Source organism: Oncorhynchus clarkii, chromosome 22, assembly GCF_045791955.1.
Source record: "Oncorhynchus clarkii lewisi isolate Uvic-CL-2024 chromosome 22, UVic_Ocla_1.0, whole genome shotgun sequence".
Classification (NCBI taxonomy): domain Eukaryota; kingdom Metazoa; phylum Chordata; class Actinopteri; order Salmoniformes; family Salmonidae; genus Oncorhynchus; species Oncorhynchus clarkii.
In genome coordinates, this window is record NC_092168.1 from 3,419,248 (window position 1) to 3,442,457 (window position 23,210).

Below are 23,210 nucleotides of genomic sequence, written 5' to 3' on the forward strand. Positions count from 1 at the left end.
AAGTGACAACTTCGAGTCCACACATTTTTGTATGTGACCCCAGTGGGAATCGAACCCACAACTCTGGTATTGCTAGTGCCACACACAACCACTACAATAGTGTAAAATACAATACATGATTACAATACAGGTGGAAGGTGTATGATTACCATCATTTTTTTCATATATATTTTAATCTCACTTTCCACCTACGATTTAAATATACTTTACTGCAAGCCACCTCACCCAATGTGGTACGGATCTGCTATTTTTATACATTATAACAGGAACCTCCATCAGAGGCTAACCAGCTAACTAGATAGTAGTCACTGTTAGCCACGGCTAGCGGTCTTCACCTTTAGCTTGGACACCAGCCAGCTTTAGCTTGGTCAATACCTGCCAGTCTGCACAGCGCGATATCAACCCAGAGCATATCGGACTGCTTTTCTCCACCACATCACCGGATTCCTGCTACTCTGTGCCATTACACCGGATCATCTCAGCTAGCTAGCTGCAACCGAGTGGATACCGCTGGCTAATGCCTCTTTCCCGAAGCAAGCACCAGTTAGCATTGAGCTATCCTCAAGCTAGGCCCATCTCCCGGCTAGCCGAAGAGGTATACCCGCTAATCCGTGGAATACAATATCTCTTTTGCCAATTGGCCTGGACCCTTTATTGCCGACACGGAGCCCAGCCGATCCGTCACGATTGGTCTGCCGACGTAATCGTCCGATGTGGTTTTATTCTCTGTTCCCAACGCACTACACAACCAGTTATTTTAGCCTTTAGCCGTACCTTTATCCTACTCCTCCTCTGTTCCTCTGGTGATGTAGAGGTTAACCCAGGCCCTGTAGCCCGCAGTACCACACCCATTCCTCAGGCACTATCATTTGTTGACTTCTGTAACCGTAAAAGCCTTGGTTTCATCCATGTTAACATCAGAAGCCTCATCCCTAAATGTGTTTTATTCACTGCTTTAGCACACTCCACCAGCCTTTACGTCCTCCTGTCTGAATCCTGGCTTAGGAAGGCCACCAAAAATTAAGAAATTTCCATCCCCAACTTCAATATTTTCCATCAAGATAGAACTGCCAAAGGGGGTGGTGTTTTAATCTACTGCAGAGATAGCCTGCAGAGTTCTGTCATACTATCCAGGTCTGTGCCCAAACAGTTCGAGCTTCAACTTCTAAAAATCCACCTTTCCAGAAACAAGTCTCTCATTGTTGCCGCATGTTATAGACCCCCCTCAGCCCCCAGCTGTGCCCTGGACACCATATGTGAAGTGATTGCCCCCCATCCATCTTCAGAGTTCATACTGTTAGGTGACCTAAATTGGGACAGACTTAACACCACGACCGTCCTAAAATCTAAGCTAGATGCCCTCAATCTCACACAAATTATCAAGGAACCTACCAGGTACAACCCTAAATCCGTAACCATGGACACTCTCATAGATATCATCCTGACCAACTTGCCCTCTAAATATACCTCTGCTGTCTTCAACCAGGATCTCAGCGATCACTGCCACATTGCCTGCGTCCGTAATGGGACCGCAGTCATGCGACCACCCCTCATTACTGTCAAACGCTCCCTAAAACACTTCAGCGAGCAGGCCTTTCTAATCGACCTGGCCCGGGTCTCCTGGAAGGATATTGACCTCATCCTGTCAGCAGAGGATGCCTGGTTGTTCTTTAAAAGTGCCTTCCTCACCATCTTCAATAAGCATGTCCCATTCAAAAAATTTGGATATAAGAACAGATATAGCCCTTGGTTCAATCCAGACTTGATTGCCCTTGACCATCACAAAACATTCTGTGGCATAATGCATTAGCATTGAATAGCCCCCGCGATATGCAACTTTTCAGCAGGTATATTTCACTGGTCATCCCCAAAGCCAACACCTCCTTTGGCCTCCTTTCCTTCCAGTTCTTTGCTGCCAATGACTGGAACAAATCGCAAAAATCACTGAAGCTGGAGACATATCTCCCTCACTAACTTTAAGCATCAGCAGTCAGAGCAGCTTACCGATCACTGTACCTGTACACAGTCCATCTGTAAATAGCCCCCCCAACTACCTCATCCCCATATTGTCATTTTTGCTCTTTTGCACCCCAGTATCCCCGACTTGCACATCATCATCTGCGTATCTATCACTTAGTTTTAATGCTAGATTGTAATTATTTCGCCACTATGGCCTATTTATTGCCTTACCTCCCTAGCCTTACTACATCTGCACACACTGTACATAGATTTTTCTATTGTGTTATTGACTGTACGTTTGTTAATCCCATGTGTAACTCTGTGTTGTTGTTTTTGTCGCACTGCTTTGCTTTATATTGGCCAGGTCAGTTGTTCTTAACTGGCCTACCTGGTTAAATAAAGTTGAAGAAAAAACAACATGTCATCCATGAACGTTTGAACATCTTGATAAACAATCTGGCCTTAACGGTCGTGTTCTCTTAACCTCTCTACCCAGTACAGTCAGTAGAGGACTGGTCACCCCTCAGAGCCTGATTCCTCTCTACCCAGTACAGTCAGTAGAGGACTGGTCACCCCTCAGAGCCTGGTTCCTCTCTACCCTGTACAGCCAGTAGAGGACTGGTCACCCCTCAGAGCCTGGTTCCTCTCTACCCAGTACAGCCAGTAGAGGACTGGTCACCCCTCAGAGCCTGGTTCCTCTCTACCCAGTACAGTCAGTAGAGGACTGGTCACCCCTCAGAGCCTGGTTCCTCTCTACCCAGTACAGTCAGTAGAGGACTGGTCACCCCTCAGAGCCTGGTTCCTCTCTACCCTGTACAGCCAGTAGAGGACTGGTCACCCCTCAGAGCCTGGTTCCTCTCTACCCTGTACAGCCAGTAGAGGACTGGTCACCCCTCAGAGCCTGATTCCTCTCTACCCTGTACAGCCAGTAGAGGACTGGTCACCCCTCAGAGCCTGGTTCCTCTCTACCCTGTACAGCCAGTAGAGGACTGGTCACCCCTCAGAGCCTGATTCCTCTCTACCCAGTACAGTCAGTAGAGGACTGGTCACCCCTCAGAGCCTGGTTCCTCTCTACCCAGTACAGTCAGTAGAGAACTGGTCAACCCTCAGAGCCTGGTTCCTCTCTACCCTGTACAGCCAGTAGAGGACTGGTCACCCCTCAGAGCCTGGTTCCTCTCTACCCAGTACAGTCAGTAGAGAACTGGTCAACCCTCAGAGCCTGGTTCCTCTCTACCCTGTACAGCCAGTAGAGGACTGGTCACCCCTCAGAGCCTGGTACCCAGTACAGTCAGTAGAGGACTGGTCACCCCTCAGACCTCTACCCAGTACAGCCACTGGTCACCCCTCAGAGCCTGGTTCCTCTCTACCCAGTACAGCCAGTAGAGGACTGGTCACCCCTCAGAGCCTGGTTCCTCTCTACCCAGTACAGCCAGTAGAGGACTGGTCACCCCTCAGAGCCTGGTTCCTCTCTACCCAGTACAGCCAGTAGAGGACTGGTCACCCCTCAGAGCCTGGTTCCTCTCTACCCAGTACAGCCAGTAGAGGACTGGTCACCCCTCAGAGCCTGGTTCCTCTCTAGGTTTCTTCCTTGGTTCCTGCCTTTACAGGGAGTTTTTCCTCGCCACTGTGCTTCTACATCTGCATTGCTTGCACTTTGTTTTTTGGGGTGCTGGGTCTCTGCATAAGCACTTTGCAGCATCAGCTGATGTAAAAAGGGCTTCATAAATACATTTGATTGATTGATTGATTGATCACACATGGGATAGAAATTACAGAAATTTGATGTTACATTTTGATGGGTAGTGCAAGTGTTTTGCCTAATGTGAAAACAGTGTCATGTACTGTAATTTACAGTACTGTAGCATGTTACATTCAAAGGGCAATGTTATTGGATTAACTGGTTGTAAAAACAGATATCATGTTGCGGCTTGGCGATTCAAATAATGTTCTCAAGATATTTCACCGTTTTTGGATCAATGGTTTTGTGGTGAAAAATGTCTCCAAACAAAATGAATGCACAATAAAAGGTTTTGAATATAATACTTGGGCGTTACAAGTTTTACCAGTTTGGAGTTTTGAAAATTCACCACCTACTTGTGAAAATAGCACCAAAGCAATTGACAAAAACTCCTGACATCGCCCTCTCTTTCTGACTGAAGAGTATGGGATACTGACGCTGAGGCAGCATAGAGACCACAGGATTTTCAGATGTCATGAATTGATATCTACATTTATGAAGACTTCATAGGACAGCACAAGTAAAGGACATAGTGATGCTTGCTTAGTTAGTACCACTTCCTTCCAATTTGGCCCATACCTGGCGTGGACTTTGGACCTCTGCTTTGCTAGCACATGTGACCTCATGAAGCGTCTTAACAGTCAGCGCCGCCACGCAAAAAGGTAGCTATTTGCTGGGGACACTTCAGGCTGATGTGGGGACACTTCAGGCTGACGAGTAAGTTTCACACATCCCCATGGACCACACACACACACACACACACACACACACACACACACACACACACTTTCACATGGATTTTTAATGAGAGCACAATCCCCTTGAGTAAGAACAAGCAGGCAGACACACTAAGATGGCCTCCTCCAATCAATTAAAGACTTTGATCAGCAGCGTTTAAAACAATCTCAGAGAGTGAGATTGATTCCTAAGACAGTTCAGCAGAGGCCGATTTGTAATAATTAAAATGGAGACAGAGCTGAGAGCTTGCTGCGCTAGCACACAGTGTGCAGAGGCGTGTGCACAACTGTGTGAGCCTGTGTGTGTGTGTGTGTGCGTCCTGGGGCAGCAGGTAGACTAGTGGTTAAGAGCATTGGGCCAGAACCCAAATGGTCGCCTTGAGGAAGGCAATTAACTGTAAGTCACTCTGGATAAGAGTGTCTGCTAAATGTGACCCGTTTCAGGAAACTAGGCGTATGTCGCGGGTCACTACTTCACAGGAGAGCCCTTTGAACGTAATCTTTTTTTGCCAGAAATGCCTTCTGGAATATGTGAACTTTCCTGTGCCTTAATATCAAACTTGAATGCCATCTGTAAATATGAATACAATTGTTAAATTACGAGCCTAGTTGGTTTAGCCACAGAAAAAGATGGCAAGCTTCCCGCTAGCCATGATTGGCTGAGATAATGAGTGGGCTGGACATGCAGAGAGATGAGTTCGGATTGGTCTGCCATATAGCACGCTTCTGTCTATTTGAGCTGGTTAATATGTGTAGGTAATCCTGTCTAACGTGGCTTTTGAAAAAATATATTGCTTAGTAGAACTGCTCTTCACTTTCTGGGGGACCGAGTTTTGAAATCAGTGGAATCAGAGTATGATAGATAAGGAGATGGAGAAAACACCTGTCTCCGGATTACATCTTCAAACTAAGGGCAACCATGGCATCTGTGACAGGGAGAAGCGTCCAACAATGATGTATAAGATATAAGATAGTCTAGCTAGGTGTATTTTCAGATATTACACATTTCTAATTCATTTTCAATTCAAGCTAAAGTGCACTGTTAGCTAGCTAGCTAACATTAGCTGGCTGGCTTGCTAGTTAACGTTACGTGTATGATCGTATTATTCGTATCTCAGAGCCATTTGCTTAGCTAGTTATAGCCTAATGTTAGCTAGCTAACATTGCACCTGGTTGGTTAGCTACCTGCAGATTCATGCAGGGTAGTAATGTCACGAGTTGGGATTATGGTCCATTGTTTAGCTAGCTACATGTCTTAACAAAAGACTCCACTATGCAAGTAACCATTTTGGGTTCCTAAATTTAGTCTGGCAATCTACTCCGATTTTAGTGCACTCTCGTCTGGGTGTGCCAGAGCACAGAATAAATGATGAATTTATGAACACTCAACCCCATTGAATAAGGCCGGTGTCAGTAAACATCGGCAAAAAAAGCGTAATTAAATTGTTGCCAGCAGCACAGTTACAGTCACCAACTCTCTGGTTAACATGAAAACTACCTAACCAGCTCTGCTAGGGCGAGTAAACTGGTCAGAGTGGGGTGTTCTCTCATTTGTGTCTGGAAATAGCTAGCAAGCTAGCCAATGTTAGCCAGTTAGTTTGGGTGCTTGACTGCCGTTGTGAGGTCAGAATGCTCAGATCAACCCTTCTCATCGGCCAGAGCGTTTAATGTGCGCTGAATTTATGAAAGGACAATCTGACAGCACAGTTGCAGTCACCAATGCTGAGGATAACATAAAAACAGCCTAACCAGCTATGCTTGGGCGGGTAAAATGGTCAGAGTGAGCTGTTAACTCATTTGTGTTTGGACGTAGCTAGCAAGTTAGCCAGTTAGCTTGGGTGCTTGACTGCTGTTGTTAGGACAGAACGCGTGGATCAACCCTTAAAGAGATGGGTGGGGCTAAAGCTTAAGAGGATGTGAACCATGCTGAATGGGTGTAGACAAAACATTCAAAGGCAATTTTCTCAAAAGTGAGGTTTACAAGTTGATCAACTTTCGAAGCAGAATTACACAAATGCAGTGTATGATATACCATTTTGTAGCTCTGTGTCTCTGCATTTATCCAATCCAATGTAAAAACACAATTTCTAATTTTGCTACATAAGACTGAATCAAGGTGATCGGTCACAAATTACTAAAATGTTACAGTTTTACATTTAATGTCCTTGATTTTGTCTGCGTTTGCGTTTATGTGTAAGGAGCAAGGATATACAGTGCCTTCAGAAAGTACTAAGACCCCTTGACTTTTTCCACATTTTGCTACTTTACAGCTTCATTCTAAAATTGATAAAATATATGTTTTCCTAATGATAAAGTGAAAACCGTTTTTTATAAATATTTGCAAATGTATAAAATGTATAAAATACAACAGAAATATATTTTTTACTAATCTATTAAAAATACAAACCTGTAATACCTTATTTACATAACTATTCCGATCCTTTACTATGACACTCAAAATTGAGCTCAGGTGCATCCTGTTTCCATTAATCATCCTTGAGATGTTTCTTCAATTTGATTGGAGTCCAACTGTTGATTGGACATGATTTGGAAAGGCACACACCTGTCTTCATAAGGTCCCACAGTTGACAGTGCATGTCAGAACAAAAACCAAGCCATGAGGTCTAAGAAATTGTCCATAGAGCTCCAAGACAGGATTATGTCAAGGCACAAATCTGGGGAATGGTACCAAAATATTTCTGCAGTATTGAAGGTCCCCAAGAACACAGTGGCCTCCATCATTCTTAAATTAAAGAAGTTTGGAACCACCAAGACTCGTTGGCCACTCAGTTAAACTGAGCAATCGGGGGCAAAGGGCCTTGGTCAGGGAGGTGAGCTCCAGAATTTCCCTGTGGAGGTGGGAGAACCTTCCAGAAGGACAACCATCTCTGCAGCACTCCACCAATCAGGCCTTTATGGTACAATGGCCAAACGGAAACCACTCCTCAGTAAAAGGCACATGACAGCACACTTGGAGTTTGCCAAAAGACACCTAATGACTCTCAGACCATGAGAAACAAGATTCTCTGGTCTGATGAAACCAAGATTGAACTCTTTGGCCTGACTGCCAAGCGCCACGTCTGGAGGAAACCTGGCACCATCCCTACGGTGAAGCATGGTGTTGGCAGCATCATGCTATGGGGATGTTTTTCAGCGGCAGGTACTGGGAGATTAGTCAGGATCAAGGGAAAGATGAATGGAGCAAAGTACAGAGAGATCCTTGATGAAAACCTGTTCCAGAGTACTCAGGAACTCAGACTAGGGCAAAGGTTCACCTTCCAACAGGACAACAACCCTAAGCACACAGCCAAGACAACACAGGAGTTTGGGACAAGTCTCTGAATGTCCTTGAGTGAACCAGACAGAGTCCGGACTTGAACCCGAATGACCATCTCTGGAGAGACCTGAAAATAGCTGTGCAGCAACGCTCCCCATCCAACCTGAAAGAGCTTGAGAGGATCTGCAGAGAATAATGGGAGAAACTCCCCAAATACAGGTGTGCCAAGCTTGTAGCGTCATATCCAAGAAGACTTGAGGCTGTAATCGCTGCCAAAGGTGCTTTAACAAAGTACTGAGTAAAGGGTCTGAATACTAATGTAAATGTGATATTACAGTTTAATGTTTTTAGTAAATTTGAAAACATTTCTAAAAACCTGTTTTTGCTTAGTCATTATGGGGTATTGTGTGTAGATTGATGAGGGGAATGTTTTTTATTAATCAATTTTAGAATAAGGCTGTAACGTAACAAAATGTAGAGAAAGACAACTGGTCTGAATACTTTCCAAAGGCACTGTATCCTGTAGCCCAGGGACTCATTTCCCCACTATTTCCAAAGTGACACCAGTTTGATAAAAAAAAACAGAGAAAACCAGCAAAACCATAGCTGAAATGCAAATCCATCAGCTACCCTGAGAACAATGCAAGATAGGCTTAAATGGATGGTTCACCCAAATTACAAAATTACATATTGGTTCCCTTACCCTGTCAGGAGTCTATGAACAAGGTAAGACAGCAATCCAGGCTTTGTTTTTGTTTACCTGGCCACTTGTATTTCTGTAATTTGTGATCCCTTTAAATGCCTTACTAAATATGAGATAGAAGTCACAGGCATTCTTTCTCATCATGGCAGAATTGGAGCACTTCAGTCCTTCTGTATGAGTGGAGCTGAAGAAATCTACTCCTATCTATTATGCAAGCCTTCGTAGGTCCTCAGACTGAATATTCAATACATTATTCACGATAGCCAATTGATGGCAGACATTCGCATACGCTGCTACATGTGTGGCCGTGAAATGTTAGGTTAACCCTTTATACTTGTGGGAATTGGCCTATGTGGATAGGACTGCATTGAAATGTTTCTTACAGAAGAAATATGAAAAGCACACACATAAGCATGGTAGCAATTGAAAGGGAACTGTTCAGAAATGATTAAACCAAAGTTGAGGAAACAACAGTCCAGCTGACACAAAACTGAATCCAAAACATTACACTTGATTTTATGTGCATTTTACATTTACTGTACTTTTTGCCGCATTTGTTGATAACGATAAAATACTCTGGATACTTTCAGTAACGTGATAAGAATATTCCTGGAAAGGGTGGGGTGGGTGCTACAGTGTTTGAGTGAGAGGACTAATTTGTGTCTCCAAGTGGCTACCCACCTCTCCAAAGTGACTCAAAGAAGAGTCTCCAACTATAAGGTGCTTGTTTTGAGCTCCCCTAGCTGTGCTGTAGAGGAACTAGAACAAGACACTTGTAGTTGTTTGTTTGGAACACAACCCAGCATCCCCGTTATCACAACACTACTGTTTTTGTTTACGCAATTCAAAACCGGTCCATTATAAATCGTAATCTGGGTAAGATGGGCATCATTTGAAAGCTTGTTCTATTTCCAACATGACTTGCTAAGTTATAAATTACGATCTTACAGTTCTGGGCTTTTCACAGGGCAACAGACTGTAATTTAGTGTGCATAGAAAGGAGTTATGCGTGCACCCAGGTGCGTGTTTCACAGTGAATTTAATTCACAATAGACAAACACAGGCTCATTCTGTTCAGAACAACCCAGGGTATGACACCATGTCATCTGGTAACTGTACAACAACCATAGTCTTCATGATTGTTGACACTGTATATTACATGTGTTTTATGATTTGGAAATGTGAAGTGCACATTTGGACTGGTGTTTGGCTTGCTTTTATGACATCGAAGCGGTATTTATTATACTCCTCAACATCTCATCTTTCAAAATACATTGAGTCCTCTTAATTTACAGCATTTCCCTCGCTCAGACAACCAATATTTTGATAAAGTTGCTCAATTAGCATGAGGGATGGGGGCAACTTCTTGTTGCGTGTGGTGCTCAAATTCAGAACGGCTGTCAGTCAAAACCCATACAGTGCTGTGAAACACAGGGCCTGGCATTTTTAACATGTTAAGGTACTGCATTCCAATTTAGACACTTAACAGTGCCCAGATGTGTCATTTTCAACCCATATATAAGGCTACTGGCCCTCTCTCGCATGTTTTTTTAAACCTTATTTTACCAGGTAAGTTGACTGAGAACACATTCTCATTTACAGCAACAACCCAAGGAATAGTTACAGCAGAGAGGAATGAGCCAATTGGAAACTGGGGATGATGGGATTTAGCCAAGAGACAAGGGTTAACACCCCTACTCTTACAATAAGTGCCATGGGATCTTTGGTGACCACAGCAAGTAAGGACACCTGTTTAATGTCCCATCTGAAAGACAGCAATGGGATCTTTTTTTAGATTAGAGGAAAGAGTGCCTCCTATTGGCCATCCAACACCACTTCTGGCAGCATCTGGTCTCCCATCCAGGAAGAACCGTACTTAGCTTCAGTGGCAAGCCAACAGTGGGATGCAAGATGGTATGCTACATGTACAGAACAAGCAAAGCTGTGGGTGTTACTAGGGCACCACTATTGAGAATAAGGCGTATTCTAAGACATACGATACGTAAGGCTTTCAGTTGCTGAATAGAGAGGGGGTTGGATATACTGTGCTGAGAGAATCACTGGGTGCTTTTTCAAAACAGCATCCTGTGCAGTTGAAGGTGTATTCCTCTTTCTCACTGCAAATGAAGAGCCAGGCAGGGTACCCTTCACACCTAACAGTTGATATAGCTGCAGTGGTTTTGCAGCTGTAGGGGCATCCCTCTTTCTGCATACACAACAATCACACATCAAATCCTCCCTTTTGCTGAGTAGAAATGTTGGTTTATGCAATAGGGGTATCCCTCCCTTGCCCGCTCTCTCAAAACCTTCACACACATCTAAAAGATTACAACCCTTTTTCTCTTGAGCTGAAATTGCGTTTTTTTGTTTCGGTTATTTTTTACAATAGGGTTTCTCCTGGGATAAATGGAACAATCACTGTGTACTTGATGTTGGGGTATTTTCTTTCTCTCCTTTCTCTTCTTCTTTTCTCTCTCTCTCTCTCTCTCTCTCTCTCTCTCTCTCTCTCTCTGTCAGGAAAGGTAACTGTCAAGACAGTGGAGACACATGCTCAGCTGCATGCACACACACACACAGCAGTTGCACACCTCACAGCCAGCCCAACCCTGATTGGCACACTTTGGATGTTTCTGAAATATTTGAGGGGCTTTTCCTTGCCCGCATCGGAAAAGCCCTCTCCGTCTCTTTCTCCTCCATGTGGTCATGGAAGATAGCAGGAAGCAAATGAAAAGCTGGCCTGGTCACAGATCTGTTTGTGTTATCATGTTTAGCATGACAAGTAGTTGAGATGATATCAACAGATCTGGGACCTGCAGGCCAATAAAAAAGCTGCTTACAGTTTTACTGTTTATCTGAGGGCTTATGTCGACATTCATATTCTGATACGGACATTACTTAACACTATGGAACGATCTCAACTCCGTCTGAATTTCTTTTTAAAATCCATCATCAATTCAAGTGATATAAACGGTAGACTGTTTGTCATTCATCAAGGGAAAGAGCATGTATCCGTTGTTTCAATACAAAGATGAGTGCGCAGCCCTGTAGGGGCTTTACATTACAGTACAGGGTGTTCTGTGACTGTTTTGCATTCAGACATTTCCCATACAATCAAAATAACTAGTGCCTCCACTGTGGTTTTATATGACATTTGTGTGTGAAACCCTTCAGGAATAAATATGTTCCATTGGAAAAGGTAATCATGTTGATGACGCATTTTCCTGGGAAAAAACCTGCCAAAAATACAATGATAGCTAGCATAGAGAGTGAATGTCAACCCAGTGGTCCTCTTTTGTTTTGCCCATTCACCCTCTGAATGGCACACATACACAATCCATGTCTCAATTCTCTCAAGACTTTGGATTTAACAACTGACTTCAATCAGGGGTCATAGCTTTCACCTGGATTCCCCTGATCAGTCTATGTCATGGAAAGAGCAGGGTTCCTTAATGTTTTGTATACTCAGTGTATATACAGTATTTAGTAGAAAATGGGTTTGGATGAAAACCCTTTGAACCATAGAACTAATCCAATCATCTACGGTGGCATAGCAGTTAAGGGCGTGGGGCCAGTAACTGAAAGGTTGCTGGTTTGAATCCTGAGCTGACTAGGTGAAGAATATGTTGATGTGCCCTTAAGCAAGGCACTTAACCCTTCTAAGTCACTCTTGATGTGATGGAAATATAATGTATCATCCAGGAATCACTGGCATGGCATTGAAATAGGTCATCACATTTTGTGGCAATAAACAACCAATGTATTCGTACATTTGGCGACAACACAGACAAAAATATTTTTAGTCCACCTCTAAGGGAACTCAGCCAGATCCAATCATGATTGGATCACAAAGAAGTGCCTTTTGAACATCTACACCTGGTCAAAGACCTTCAATCTCATTCATTTAGGGCAAAACTCTCTCACAGGACACATTCCAATAGTAGACTGTGGATAGAGTCCAATGTTTAATGGAATTGTAATCAGATACTTTTTGAAATCACATCATCAGCCAGATCCAATCATGATTGTATCCCATAGAAGTGTCTTTTGAATGTCTACACTAGAGGTCGACCGAATTAATCGGCATGACCGATTAGTTAGAGCCGATTTCATGTTTTCATAACAATCGGTAATCGGCATTTTTGGACGCCGATTATGACCGATTACATTGCATGAGTCTCCACGAAGAGACTGCGTGGCAGGCTGACCAACTGTTACGCGAGTGCAGCAAGGAGCCAAGGTAAGTTGCTAGCTAGCATTAAACTTATCTCATAAAAAACTATCAATCTTAACATAATCACTAGTTAACTACACACGGTTGATGATATTACTAGTTTAACTAGCTTGTCCTGCATTGCAAATAATCAATGCGGTGCCTGTTAATTTATCATCGAATCACAGCCTACTTCGCCAAACGGGTGATGATTTAACAAGCGCATTCGTGAAAAAAAGCACTGATGGTGCACCAATGTACCTAACCATCAAAATCAATGCCTTTCTTAATCAATACACAAGTATATATTTTTAAACCTACATATTTAGTTAAAATAAATGCATGTTAGCAAGCAATATTAACTAGGGAAATTGTGTCACTTCTCTTGTGTTCTTTGCAAGCAGAGTCAGGGTATATGCAGCAGTTTGGGCCACCTGGCTCGTTGCGAACTGTGTGAAGACCATTTCTTCCTAACAAACCGTAATTAATTTCCCCGAATTTTCGTAATTATGACATAACATTGAAGGTTTTGCATTGTAACAGCAATATTTAGACTTATGGATGCCACCCGTTCGATAAAATACGGAACGGTTCCGTATTTCACTGAAAGAATAAACGTTTTGTTTTTGAAATGATAGTTTCCGGATTTGACCATATGAATGACCTAAGGCTCGTATTTATGTGTTTTTATTATATTATAATTAAGTCTATGATTTTATATTTGATAGAGCAGTCTGACTGAGCGGTGATAGGCAGCAGGCTCGTAAGCATTAATTCAAACAGAAGCTCTTAGCAATGCTGGGATGCACAGCACTGTTCATGACTTCAAGCTTATCAACTCCCGAGATTAGGCTGGCAAAACTAAAGTGCCAATAAGAACATCCAACAGTCAAAGGTATATGAAATACAAATGGTATAGAAAGAAGTAGTCCTATAATTCCTATAATAACTACAACCTAAAACTTCTTAACTGGGAATATTGAAGACTTATGTTAAAAGGAACCACCAGCTTTCATATGTTCTCATGTTCTGAGCAAGGAACTTAAACCTTACTTTTTTACATGACACATATTGCACTTTTACTTTCTTCTCCAACAATCTGTTTTTGCATTATGTAAACAAAATTGAACGTTTCATTATTTATTTGAGACTAAATAGATTTGTATTTATGTATTATATTAAGTTAATAATTAAAGTGTTCATTCTATATTGTTGTAAGTGTCATTATTACAAATATATATAAAAATCTGCTTTTTTTGGTCCTCCAATAATCGGTATCGGTATCGGCGTTGAAAAATCATAATCGGTCGACCTCTAGTCTACACCTGGCCAAAGATCTTCAATCTTAGGGCAAAACTCTTTCATAGGACACATTCTAATAGTATACTGTAGATAGAGTCCAATGATTTATGGAATTGTAATCAGATCAAATCACATCAAATACTTTAGCTCGGCTTGATTGAGCTTTTCTGGAGCAATGGAACCGATAGAGTATCAAAAGTGCAAACCCTGCCCATCTGGCACTCCAGGCAGGCTAAAGAGAAAGCTAAAAGTATTTGAATGATTTTTAATAGTATTTCAACCAAGATCTACTTGTTACAGATTCCCACAGGTATCGTCAATGTGACATGCATTCTATAATATATTATCAATCCATCTTAATGCTGTGAGAAGAAACATTTAAACGAGGCTACATACAGTGGGGCAAAAAAGTATTTAGTCAGCCACCAATTGTGCAAGTTCTCCCACTTAAAAATATGAGAGAGGCCTGTAATTTTCATCATAGGTACACTTCAACTATGACAGACAAAATTAGAAAAAAAATCCAGAAAATCACATTGTAGGATTTTTTATGAATTTATTTGCAAATCATGGTGGAAAATAAGTATTTGGTCAATAACAAAAGTTTATCTCAATACTTTGTTATATACCATTTGATGGCAATGACAGAGGTCAAACGTATTCTGTAAGTCTTCACAAGGTTTTCACACACTGTTGCTGGTATTTTGGCCCATTCCTCCATGCAGATCTCCTCTAGAGCAGTGATGTTTTGGGCCTGTTGCTGGGCAACACGGACTTTCAACTCCCTCCAAAGATTTTCGATGGGGTTGAGATCTGGAGACTGGCTAGGCCACTCAAGGACCTTGAAATGCTTCTTACGAAGCCACTCCTTCCATTGAATTGTGACTCTACTTTGTCTCTATACTGACGCTTAGTTTGTTTGATTGCCTTGCGGAGGGAATAGCTGCACTGTTTGTATTCGGTCATGTTTCCGGTCACCTTGCCCTGATTAAAAGCAGTGGTTCGCGCTTTCAATTTCACGCGAATGCTGCCATTAATCCACGGTTTGTGCCATTAATCCACGGTGCACTTGCTAATAAACTAGCTCACCGAATCAGCATATTCGTCAATGTTGTTGTTTGACACAATGCGGAACATATCCCAGTCCACGTGATCGAAGCAATCTTGAAGCGTGGAATCAGATTGGTCGGACCAGCGTTGAACAGATATGAGCGCGGGAGATTCCTGTTTTAGTCTCTGTCTATAGGCTGGAAGCAACTAAATGGAGTCGTGGTCAGCTTTTCCGAAACGAGGGCGAGGGAGGGGCCTTATATGCGTCGCAGAGGTTAGAATAACAATGATCCAGGGTTTTACCAGCCCTGGTAGCACAATCGATATGCTGATAGAATTTAGGGAGTCTTGTTTTCAGATTAGCCTTGTTAAAATCACCAGCTACAATGAATGCAGCCTCAGGATATGTTGTTTCCAGTTTACATAGAGTCAAATAAAGTTTGTTCAGGGCCATCGATGTGTCTGCTTGGGGGGGAATATATGCGGCTGTGATTATAATCGAAGAGAATTCTCTTGGTAGATAATGCGCTCAACATTTGATTGTGAGGAATTCTAAGTCAGGTGAACAGAAGGACTTGAGTTCCTGTATGTTGTTATGATCACACCACGTCTCGTTAATCATAAGGAGTACCTCCCCGCCCCTCTTCCCACCAGAAATATGCGTGTTTCTGTTGGTGCGATGCGTGAAGAAACCAGCTGGCTGTACCGACTCCGATAGCGTGTCTCGAGTGAGCCATGTTTCCGTGAAGCAAAGAACGTTACAGTCTCTGATGTCCCTCTGGAATGCTACCCTTGCTCGGATTTCATCAACCTTGTTGTCAAGAAACTGGACATTGGCGAGTAGTATGGTCGGGAGCGGTGCGCGATGTGCCCGTCTCCGGAGCCTGACCAGAAGACCGCTTCGTCTGCCCCTTTGTTGTTTTGGTTCGCCGGCTGGGATCCGATCCATTGTCCTGGGTGGTGGGCAAAACAGAGGATCTGCTGTATTTCGATCAATGTTGAGCTCACCCGTGATGTGATGAATTATAAATAGTAATTGCTATTGGCAAATTCATATTATGGTTTCTGTCAGCCGAGAGTTCTCTAAATATGACCGCTTGTGTTACTTCAATCTTTCCTCAGTTAGTGCTAGGACTAACGTAGCCTACATTTCACGGTTTGGACGATTGTGTTATGTTGTCGCTACTTCTGTGCATGTCTGAATATTGCATCCCAAAATAAACTGGTCACATACAGGACATAACGTTGTAAGGACTGTGTTTGTGCAAAATGTTTGCGTGGAAAAACAGTGTGGCTACCTCAAATGCTGACTATTGTGTCAATCAAAACTGTACGTTCTAAATAAGCGTTATAATGACACCGGTTTTAGCGTACGCTAAAGGGACCACTGTAGAATGATCACACCTGTTTGTTGTTACGTGTGAAAAGGTTACGTTTTTAAACTGTTTTAGGTGGCCTAAGTTGATGGAGATTCACCAGGTAAGTTGATGGAGACTTGTTGGAGATAGAAGTGAACTATCTGCAATGCTCTGCCCATTTCACCTCACTGATAGTGTATACACCCATGTTGCCCACATCTGGTCCAGGGGGAACCATGACATTCAGTATGTACATGTGGAAGAGGGACTTACTACTACTAAGATACTGAGAAATGCATTAAGAGGAAATAAATGCATTGTCTTTCAGATGCAGACATGGAAGCTGTTGTTCAGTTGTTTTTTTGCCAAACAAAATTTAGTAGAATCCTAAGAATCATCAGAAATTCAGATTAAGGACAATGTTTGTGAAAACATTGCCATAAAAATATTATAAAAGGGTGAATATTCAAACGCTTTTACAAAAAAGGATTACAGCTATACAATCAGTATGTGTGTTGTGGCCAATGCATGAATCCAGGACATATTCGTGTTCACTAGAGCTTGCAACAAAACGTCCAGACAGTCCCTCTCTGTTTTAGTCCAATTTCTTCCATTTGGTGTCTAATGAACACCACCCAGCACTATGCTCCATCCAACAGTGTCAACTGCGCCACAGTAAAGAAAAACCTGGTCTCCTCAATGGAAAACCCACACAGTCTCAGAAAAACTAATCATCTAGGAAAAAGCTCTCCCCTGGAAGCCCTATTTCCAGTGTATCCTCAGCTGTGGAAGCCCTGAAAAAAGGACAACTGCATTGTCCGCTCGCGTTATAGTGCCGCGTATGATTGGTGGAGCATTCAGCTTTATTTAGCTAGAAATGTCCTTCCAGAGAGGCCAGTATTGAATTAAGCACACCAAACAAGTCATTACTCTTCCTTTAGTCTGTATGTGTGTTTGTTTCTGTACATGTCTGCGTGCCTGCGTCTGTGTGCATGTGCGTGCATATGCATGTGTGTGTGAGAGAGAGAGCACAAGAGTGGGCAGCATTTCCTAGCAGCCCCCTGTGAGCTCTGAAAGCTGTGGTGGTGGTTGAAATCACTCGCTAAAAATTGTCCCCAACAACTCTCATGCGAGTGGGAAATTAATGAGATATCTTCCCACTGGGCCAGTAATCACAAATAACGGAACAGCTATGATGAAGATGGGCGACAACCAAGGTTGCATCCCAAATAGCACCCTATTCCCTTTCTAGAGCAAAAAAATTGACAGGGCCCATAAGTAGTGCACAACATAGGGAACAGGGTGCCATTTGGGACGTGGCCCAAGTGTTTGCCATGTGGTCTGACTACAACTCTTATCACTCAGCAACTAGAACAAATCATACATTTCTGAGTAGCTTTCTCCACCACTACATTTAATTGTTATAATGCATTGTCTTATGGCAGAGGACCTGTTTTAGAAAGGCCAAATGCAATGCATCACTTGCCAATACTTATCAGGGCAATGTCACTGTCACACGTGCACACATGAACACACACCCACACAAGCAAATACATACACACACATGCACACTCACAAACAGACAGAGGCGCCCTGAGTTGTCTGGTGTGTTGTTGTCAAGGCGTTGTAGGAGTAATTTGTCACACCGGATAAGCCTGGCATCAGTGTCTTTGACTCTGGAATTTATTAGCGACAGATTGCCCCCGTAGACACCAGTGGCAGGTACCAAGATACACAGCTACGCCACATACCCAAGCCCACAGCGCCTATTATGGTTTTATTAGGCCCCGGCTTCTCTGTTGGTATGATCTAGCATCAAGTCCTGCAACTGCTGGGATCTCTGTCCACAAGCCAGAAGAACTGGGTTATTGGACAGTGCAGGGGGCATCCAGACAGACAGGGACTAGGAATGGAAATATGCTGTCTAGCTGGTTTAATACAGCACTGTTAAGCCTGTGTATTTTATGAGTTTTTGATTTTTTGATCGGAGGATATAAATGAAAGGTAGTGGCCCACAGGTTCAATACAGTTATGTGAGGAAAGATTAGGTTTGAAAGGCGTAGCCTCTTATCAGGGAACTATTAACCTTTTAGGTCTCACAGCAATTAATTGTATTTGTTGTTCATTCTGGGGATGTGTAAGGCTTTGTTATATGCACAATGCAGTTCATCAGTTCAGCAGTGTGCATGTAGGAGCTTCAAAGTGGACACGCCAATTCAAGCAAGACTTGGTGATAGCTCCGTTTTAAAGCAGGGATCATCAACTAGATTCAGCCACAGGACGATTTTTTTCTTGAGCGGATGGTATGAGGGGGCGGAACATACTGACAAATCATTTGTAAATTGCAAATTGACCACAAGAAGCCCAAAGAGATAGAATATTTCAAACGTTGCTTACATTTGTATACGATCACGTCTCTCTATTATGCTTGGGAACACTTCGGAACAGATGTTGAAAATAAAAATGTCCTTGTGTTTAAACAGTCTTTTATGTCCAACAATGTTTTAGTTTTTTTTTCAGCTCAGAAATTTGGCCCGCGGGCCACCAGTTGGGGAACCCTGTTCTAAAGCATCACACACCACTCGTCTATTGCCTGTCATCTACCTGAGATTGAATGTAGGCTAAATCAGGGGTAGAGGAGTTTTTTCTCCCCTTCTCTCCTTCCTGCCTGTGAGGGACCAACAAACAGACCGCTATAGTCAACCATAAGAACCATGGGATTGGCCGCCACAAGCTACAGCAGGGTTTAACTTCAACCGCAGGACGGGGCTGGAACATAATTACAAATCATTTGTAGACTGCAAATTGACCGCAAGAAGCCTAAACAGATACAATATTTCACTAAAACATAATCATTTCAAACCTAGCTTAGATTTGTATACAATCACATATATCTCTATTATGCTTGGGAACACATGTACACATTTAAAATCACTTATGGTGGATTTCCTGGTGTTTTTACAGTATTTTATACCCAACAATTAAGAATTTAAGTATATATCTTTTTAGCTCAGAAAACTTGGGGGGGGGGGGGGGGGGGGGGGGGGGCAAATGACATCACTTGCAGGCCAAGTCCCACACAGGAAGCCAGTTGGGGAACCCTGGGCTATAGCCTACCACGTTTGTTTTCTCCCTTCATTCAACATTTATGGATGATGGGATAGTCAGTGCAAATATGATACTGCAATGGTTTATCTCTGAGTTTAGTGATTTAATGATATTAAATTAATGTTCATGCGCACATTGGTTTGCCTACTTCCCAATGAGGGGTTACCCAAATGAATGATGTGTATAAAAAGGTTGACTTTACAGCACAATGCGTTACCCACATAAGTCACAAAAGACACCTCACAAACACGGGGACACACAACTTCTCACACCTTGTCTCCGTAGTCTCCTCTTCTTCAGGCCGAAGATACGCACTTTGGAGAAGATGTCGACCAGGTTGCCATTGCAGAGCCCCTTGTTCTTACTGGGGCTCTTCCTCCGCCTGTTTGGGGGTGGTCGGTCTACATGCTGCTCCCGTGCCTCCCTCTTCTTCCGGATCAGACCGCTGGCAATAGCGGCTGCCATGGCTCAATGTCTCACTGCTGCTCAGGTCCGGTCCGCACTCCGTCCGCACACGGAGCACAGACCACATAAACAACCGCCTCTAGTCGCTCGCAGCACGGTCACAGTCCCATATTGGCGGCTAGACGGTCCGTGGTGTAGAATCAGGTATATTTAAATAGTAGTCTACTTTTTGATAACTGCCTTTAGTGTACAGACACTACATTTTAGTGCTTATGAAACATTGCGTTATCATTAATTGTACGGTTAGTGAGAATCATGAAACTGTTGTCATAAAATTATTTCATTCCATATTTTCATCAGGAGTCTAGCTGGTGAAATTGCTTGGCAAAAACTCACCCCAAACGAGATTGCTCAATAGTCATATCTGCGTATTGATTTTCGATTTATTGGGTGACATTTTCACTTCCATCCCCTGCTAAATGTCCAGTGTGTGTTGTAGCCTCCCCTTCCCACACTCCTGTCTCTTCTTCTCCTTTTGTCTTCCTTCCCTCCTCTCGTCCTGGAGACCGGTGCAGGATTCAGAACTCAGCACGCTGGACAGCGGTGGCCACGCTGTGTTGAGTGTGTGTACGCGCGTGTGTTCCGCCAGCCGTCCAAACAAACAAACAAAAGCGCTTTTCTGGGTGATTATCACCGTCGGACGATGGGCACTTACTCGCCAGGGTACAGCTTAGGATAACACGACGTTTACGCAGAAATATTAGCCAAGCTGACCATTCAATACGCAACACTGCTCCTGAAATGGCCATTCATCTTGGAGAGTCAAATATTAACCAATACATGTCAGTACGATAAATACGACATCAAAGTAATACGTAAATATCAAACGTGGCTATATCTAGGCCTATTGAATAGCAATATAGGCTATACCTATCCGACCGCATGGCTGCATGATGCGTTTTCACGTCTTCTCTTTGTATAGTCCACTTCCCTTCACATCTGAGCTGTCATTGTAGATTTGTATTGTGGTCCAAGAGAAACACACACACAACATGGGCGATTGTACACCGATTGGAGAGAAAAGAAAATGTAGGCTAACCTAAGCTTAACCGGGTCCTGTGCGGATGACGTCTGGGCGGTGTGACAACTGCATACAAATAGATAAACTTACGCTGCCGGATGCGGAGGAGACAATACGGCTGTGGGGAATTTCGTATTAAACCCACCGTTCGTTGGAGAGACAGCAATCAGGTGCGTAATCGAAAAGACAGGATAGGAGACCCCGCATGGAAACGCATAGGCTATCTATAGGCACCATTGCACACGCACACCTTTCCCGCGCAAAAGCGCATTTGGCATCAATCCCGCGCTGTAAGGAAAACGATGAAGGGTGACTCTTGTTTCCGTCTCTAGATCAACCCATCTTCCACATCAACAAGGCTTAGCCACTCACCCTCTCCTTTGCACTCGCCTCGGAGAGGAAAGAGGAGAATACCCTCCCTCCCTCTCGTTCGACCTCAAGTCCCTCACTCCAGGCGTTGCTATGAGCCGGTAGTGAGATTTGACACATAAAGGCGGCTTCAGCTGTGCAATAACTGACGCCCGGTTCCGAACAGGCTCGCAACTAAATGGCAATGGGCAATTGAATAGGCTCGTTACAAATATGGCTGAAAACACATGTATTTGTATATATTTTAATCTGTATGGGACTGTCCACAATTGCATGTATCAATGTAGGCATTTATTGCCCGGTAGTCTACGTATGACCCTGGTCAGGTAGTCTATTGGAAAAGAGTAAACCGTGCATCAAAATGTAGGCTTTTGAACTCCTCGCTAATCAAATTAAATAAAAGTGTGTGCTTCAAGTGCTTAAGCAGAAGGAATAGTGTAACTGCAAAAACATAGGGCGGCAGGTAGTCTAGCGGTTAAGTGCGTTGGGCCATTAACCGAAAGGTTCAAATCCCCGAGCTGACTAGTTGAAAAATCTTCGAAGTGTCCTTGAGCATGGCACTTAACCCTACAAATCGGTCATGTAAATCGCTCTGGATAAGAGCATCCGCCAAATGACTAAAATGTCAATACAACCTGCAACTCGAGCGGGCTAACATGCATGACTATCGCCATTTAATCTCACAATAATATCACTCTATCTCTCAATCACTTTCGGGCTCATTCATTTCAGCGCCTCGTTCCTTTGCCACACACTCTCTTACACACACACACACACACACACACACACACTGGTTGAATCAACGTTGTTTCCACGTCATGTCAATGAAATTACGTTGAACCAACGTGGAATAGATTTCTATGCCCAGTTTGAGGGCGCACAGTGCTAATTCCTGGATAAATCGTAGAACAAACCATAGGCTACACAAAAAACATTGACATATTCAGCAGAGACACTTCAGAAACTTCAACATATGCTGGATTGGTGGTTCCAATACTACAAAACAACACCATAAATCATTAGATATTTCTCTGTTAGATGGATATCATTTCCAGAGACAACATTCACAGATATAAATTAAAAAGCAAGAGAGCCATCTGCCGTTTGTCGCCGCAATTAATTAAACAAGTGGGAACATTTGGGGACAGTGGCATCACCGGGCTCTAGGCTACACTCTCTTTCCCCACACAATGGAGCATCCACTTGTTGATGTCAAGGCATACCGGGCTGAGATGCATTGCCAAATGGCCGGGCCAGGGCTGGATTCGCAAGCATTCCCTTTTTCACGTTGCACCTGGAAACTAGGGAGCCGGTCAGAGAAATTAATCAGCAATATGAATGTTTTTTATCACTGCGTCATTTTAGGGCCTACTAATGAATGTTTTAGCCAGGGGTAGATATTCTGGATGATTAAAGAGGGCCGCATTCAATCCCTATTTATATTCAGAGGGAAAACTATCTAACCTTATTAAATCAAATGTACAGCGGGGTTCGAAATTATTGACACTCATGATAAAGATCCACAATAATGAGTGCATAAAATACATAATTCAAATACTGGGCTATGTTGTATTCTCCCAAAAATTGGGAAATTATATTATTTTATACTAATACAATTGCTCAAATAAATATTTTTTTCTCTCAAAAAAGTAGGTGTCAAAATTATTGACACCCTAAAGATCCTTATAAATAAAGTAGGCCTATTCAAAAGTTTAGTATTTGGTCCCATATTCCTTGCACGCAATGACTTATTCCACATTTTGTTGCAGTACAGCCTGAATTCAAAATGGATTAAATCTATGTTTTGTCTCTCACCCATCTGCACACAATACCCCAAATTGATTGAAAATTAAATACAGAAATATCTCATTTACATAGGTATTCACACCCACATAGCCGCTGGATGTAGGGGT

The 23,210-nt window shown here is 43.0% G+C and overlaps 1 protein-coding gene across 1 annotated transcript in view; it reads right to left on the reverse strand.

The window, feature by feature from the left end:
- Positions 1-20,030, reverse strand: part of LOC139381024 (fibroblast growth factor 14) — a 93,104-nt gene extending 73,074 nt beyond the window's left edge. The window contains exon 1 of the mRNA XM_071124261.1: positions 19,715-20,030. Within this exon, the coding sequence (XP_070980362.1) occupies positions 19,715-19,907 (193 nt within the window). The 5' untranslated portion in view covers positions 19,908-20,030. The remainder of the gene's footprint in view (positions 1-19,714) is intronic.
- Positions 20,031-23,210: the final 3,180 nt, after the last annotated feature.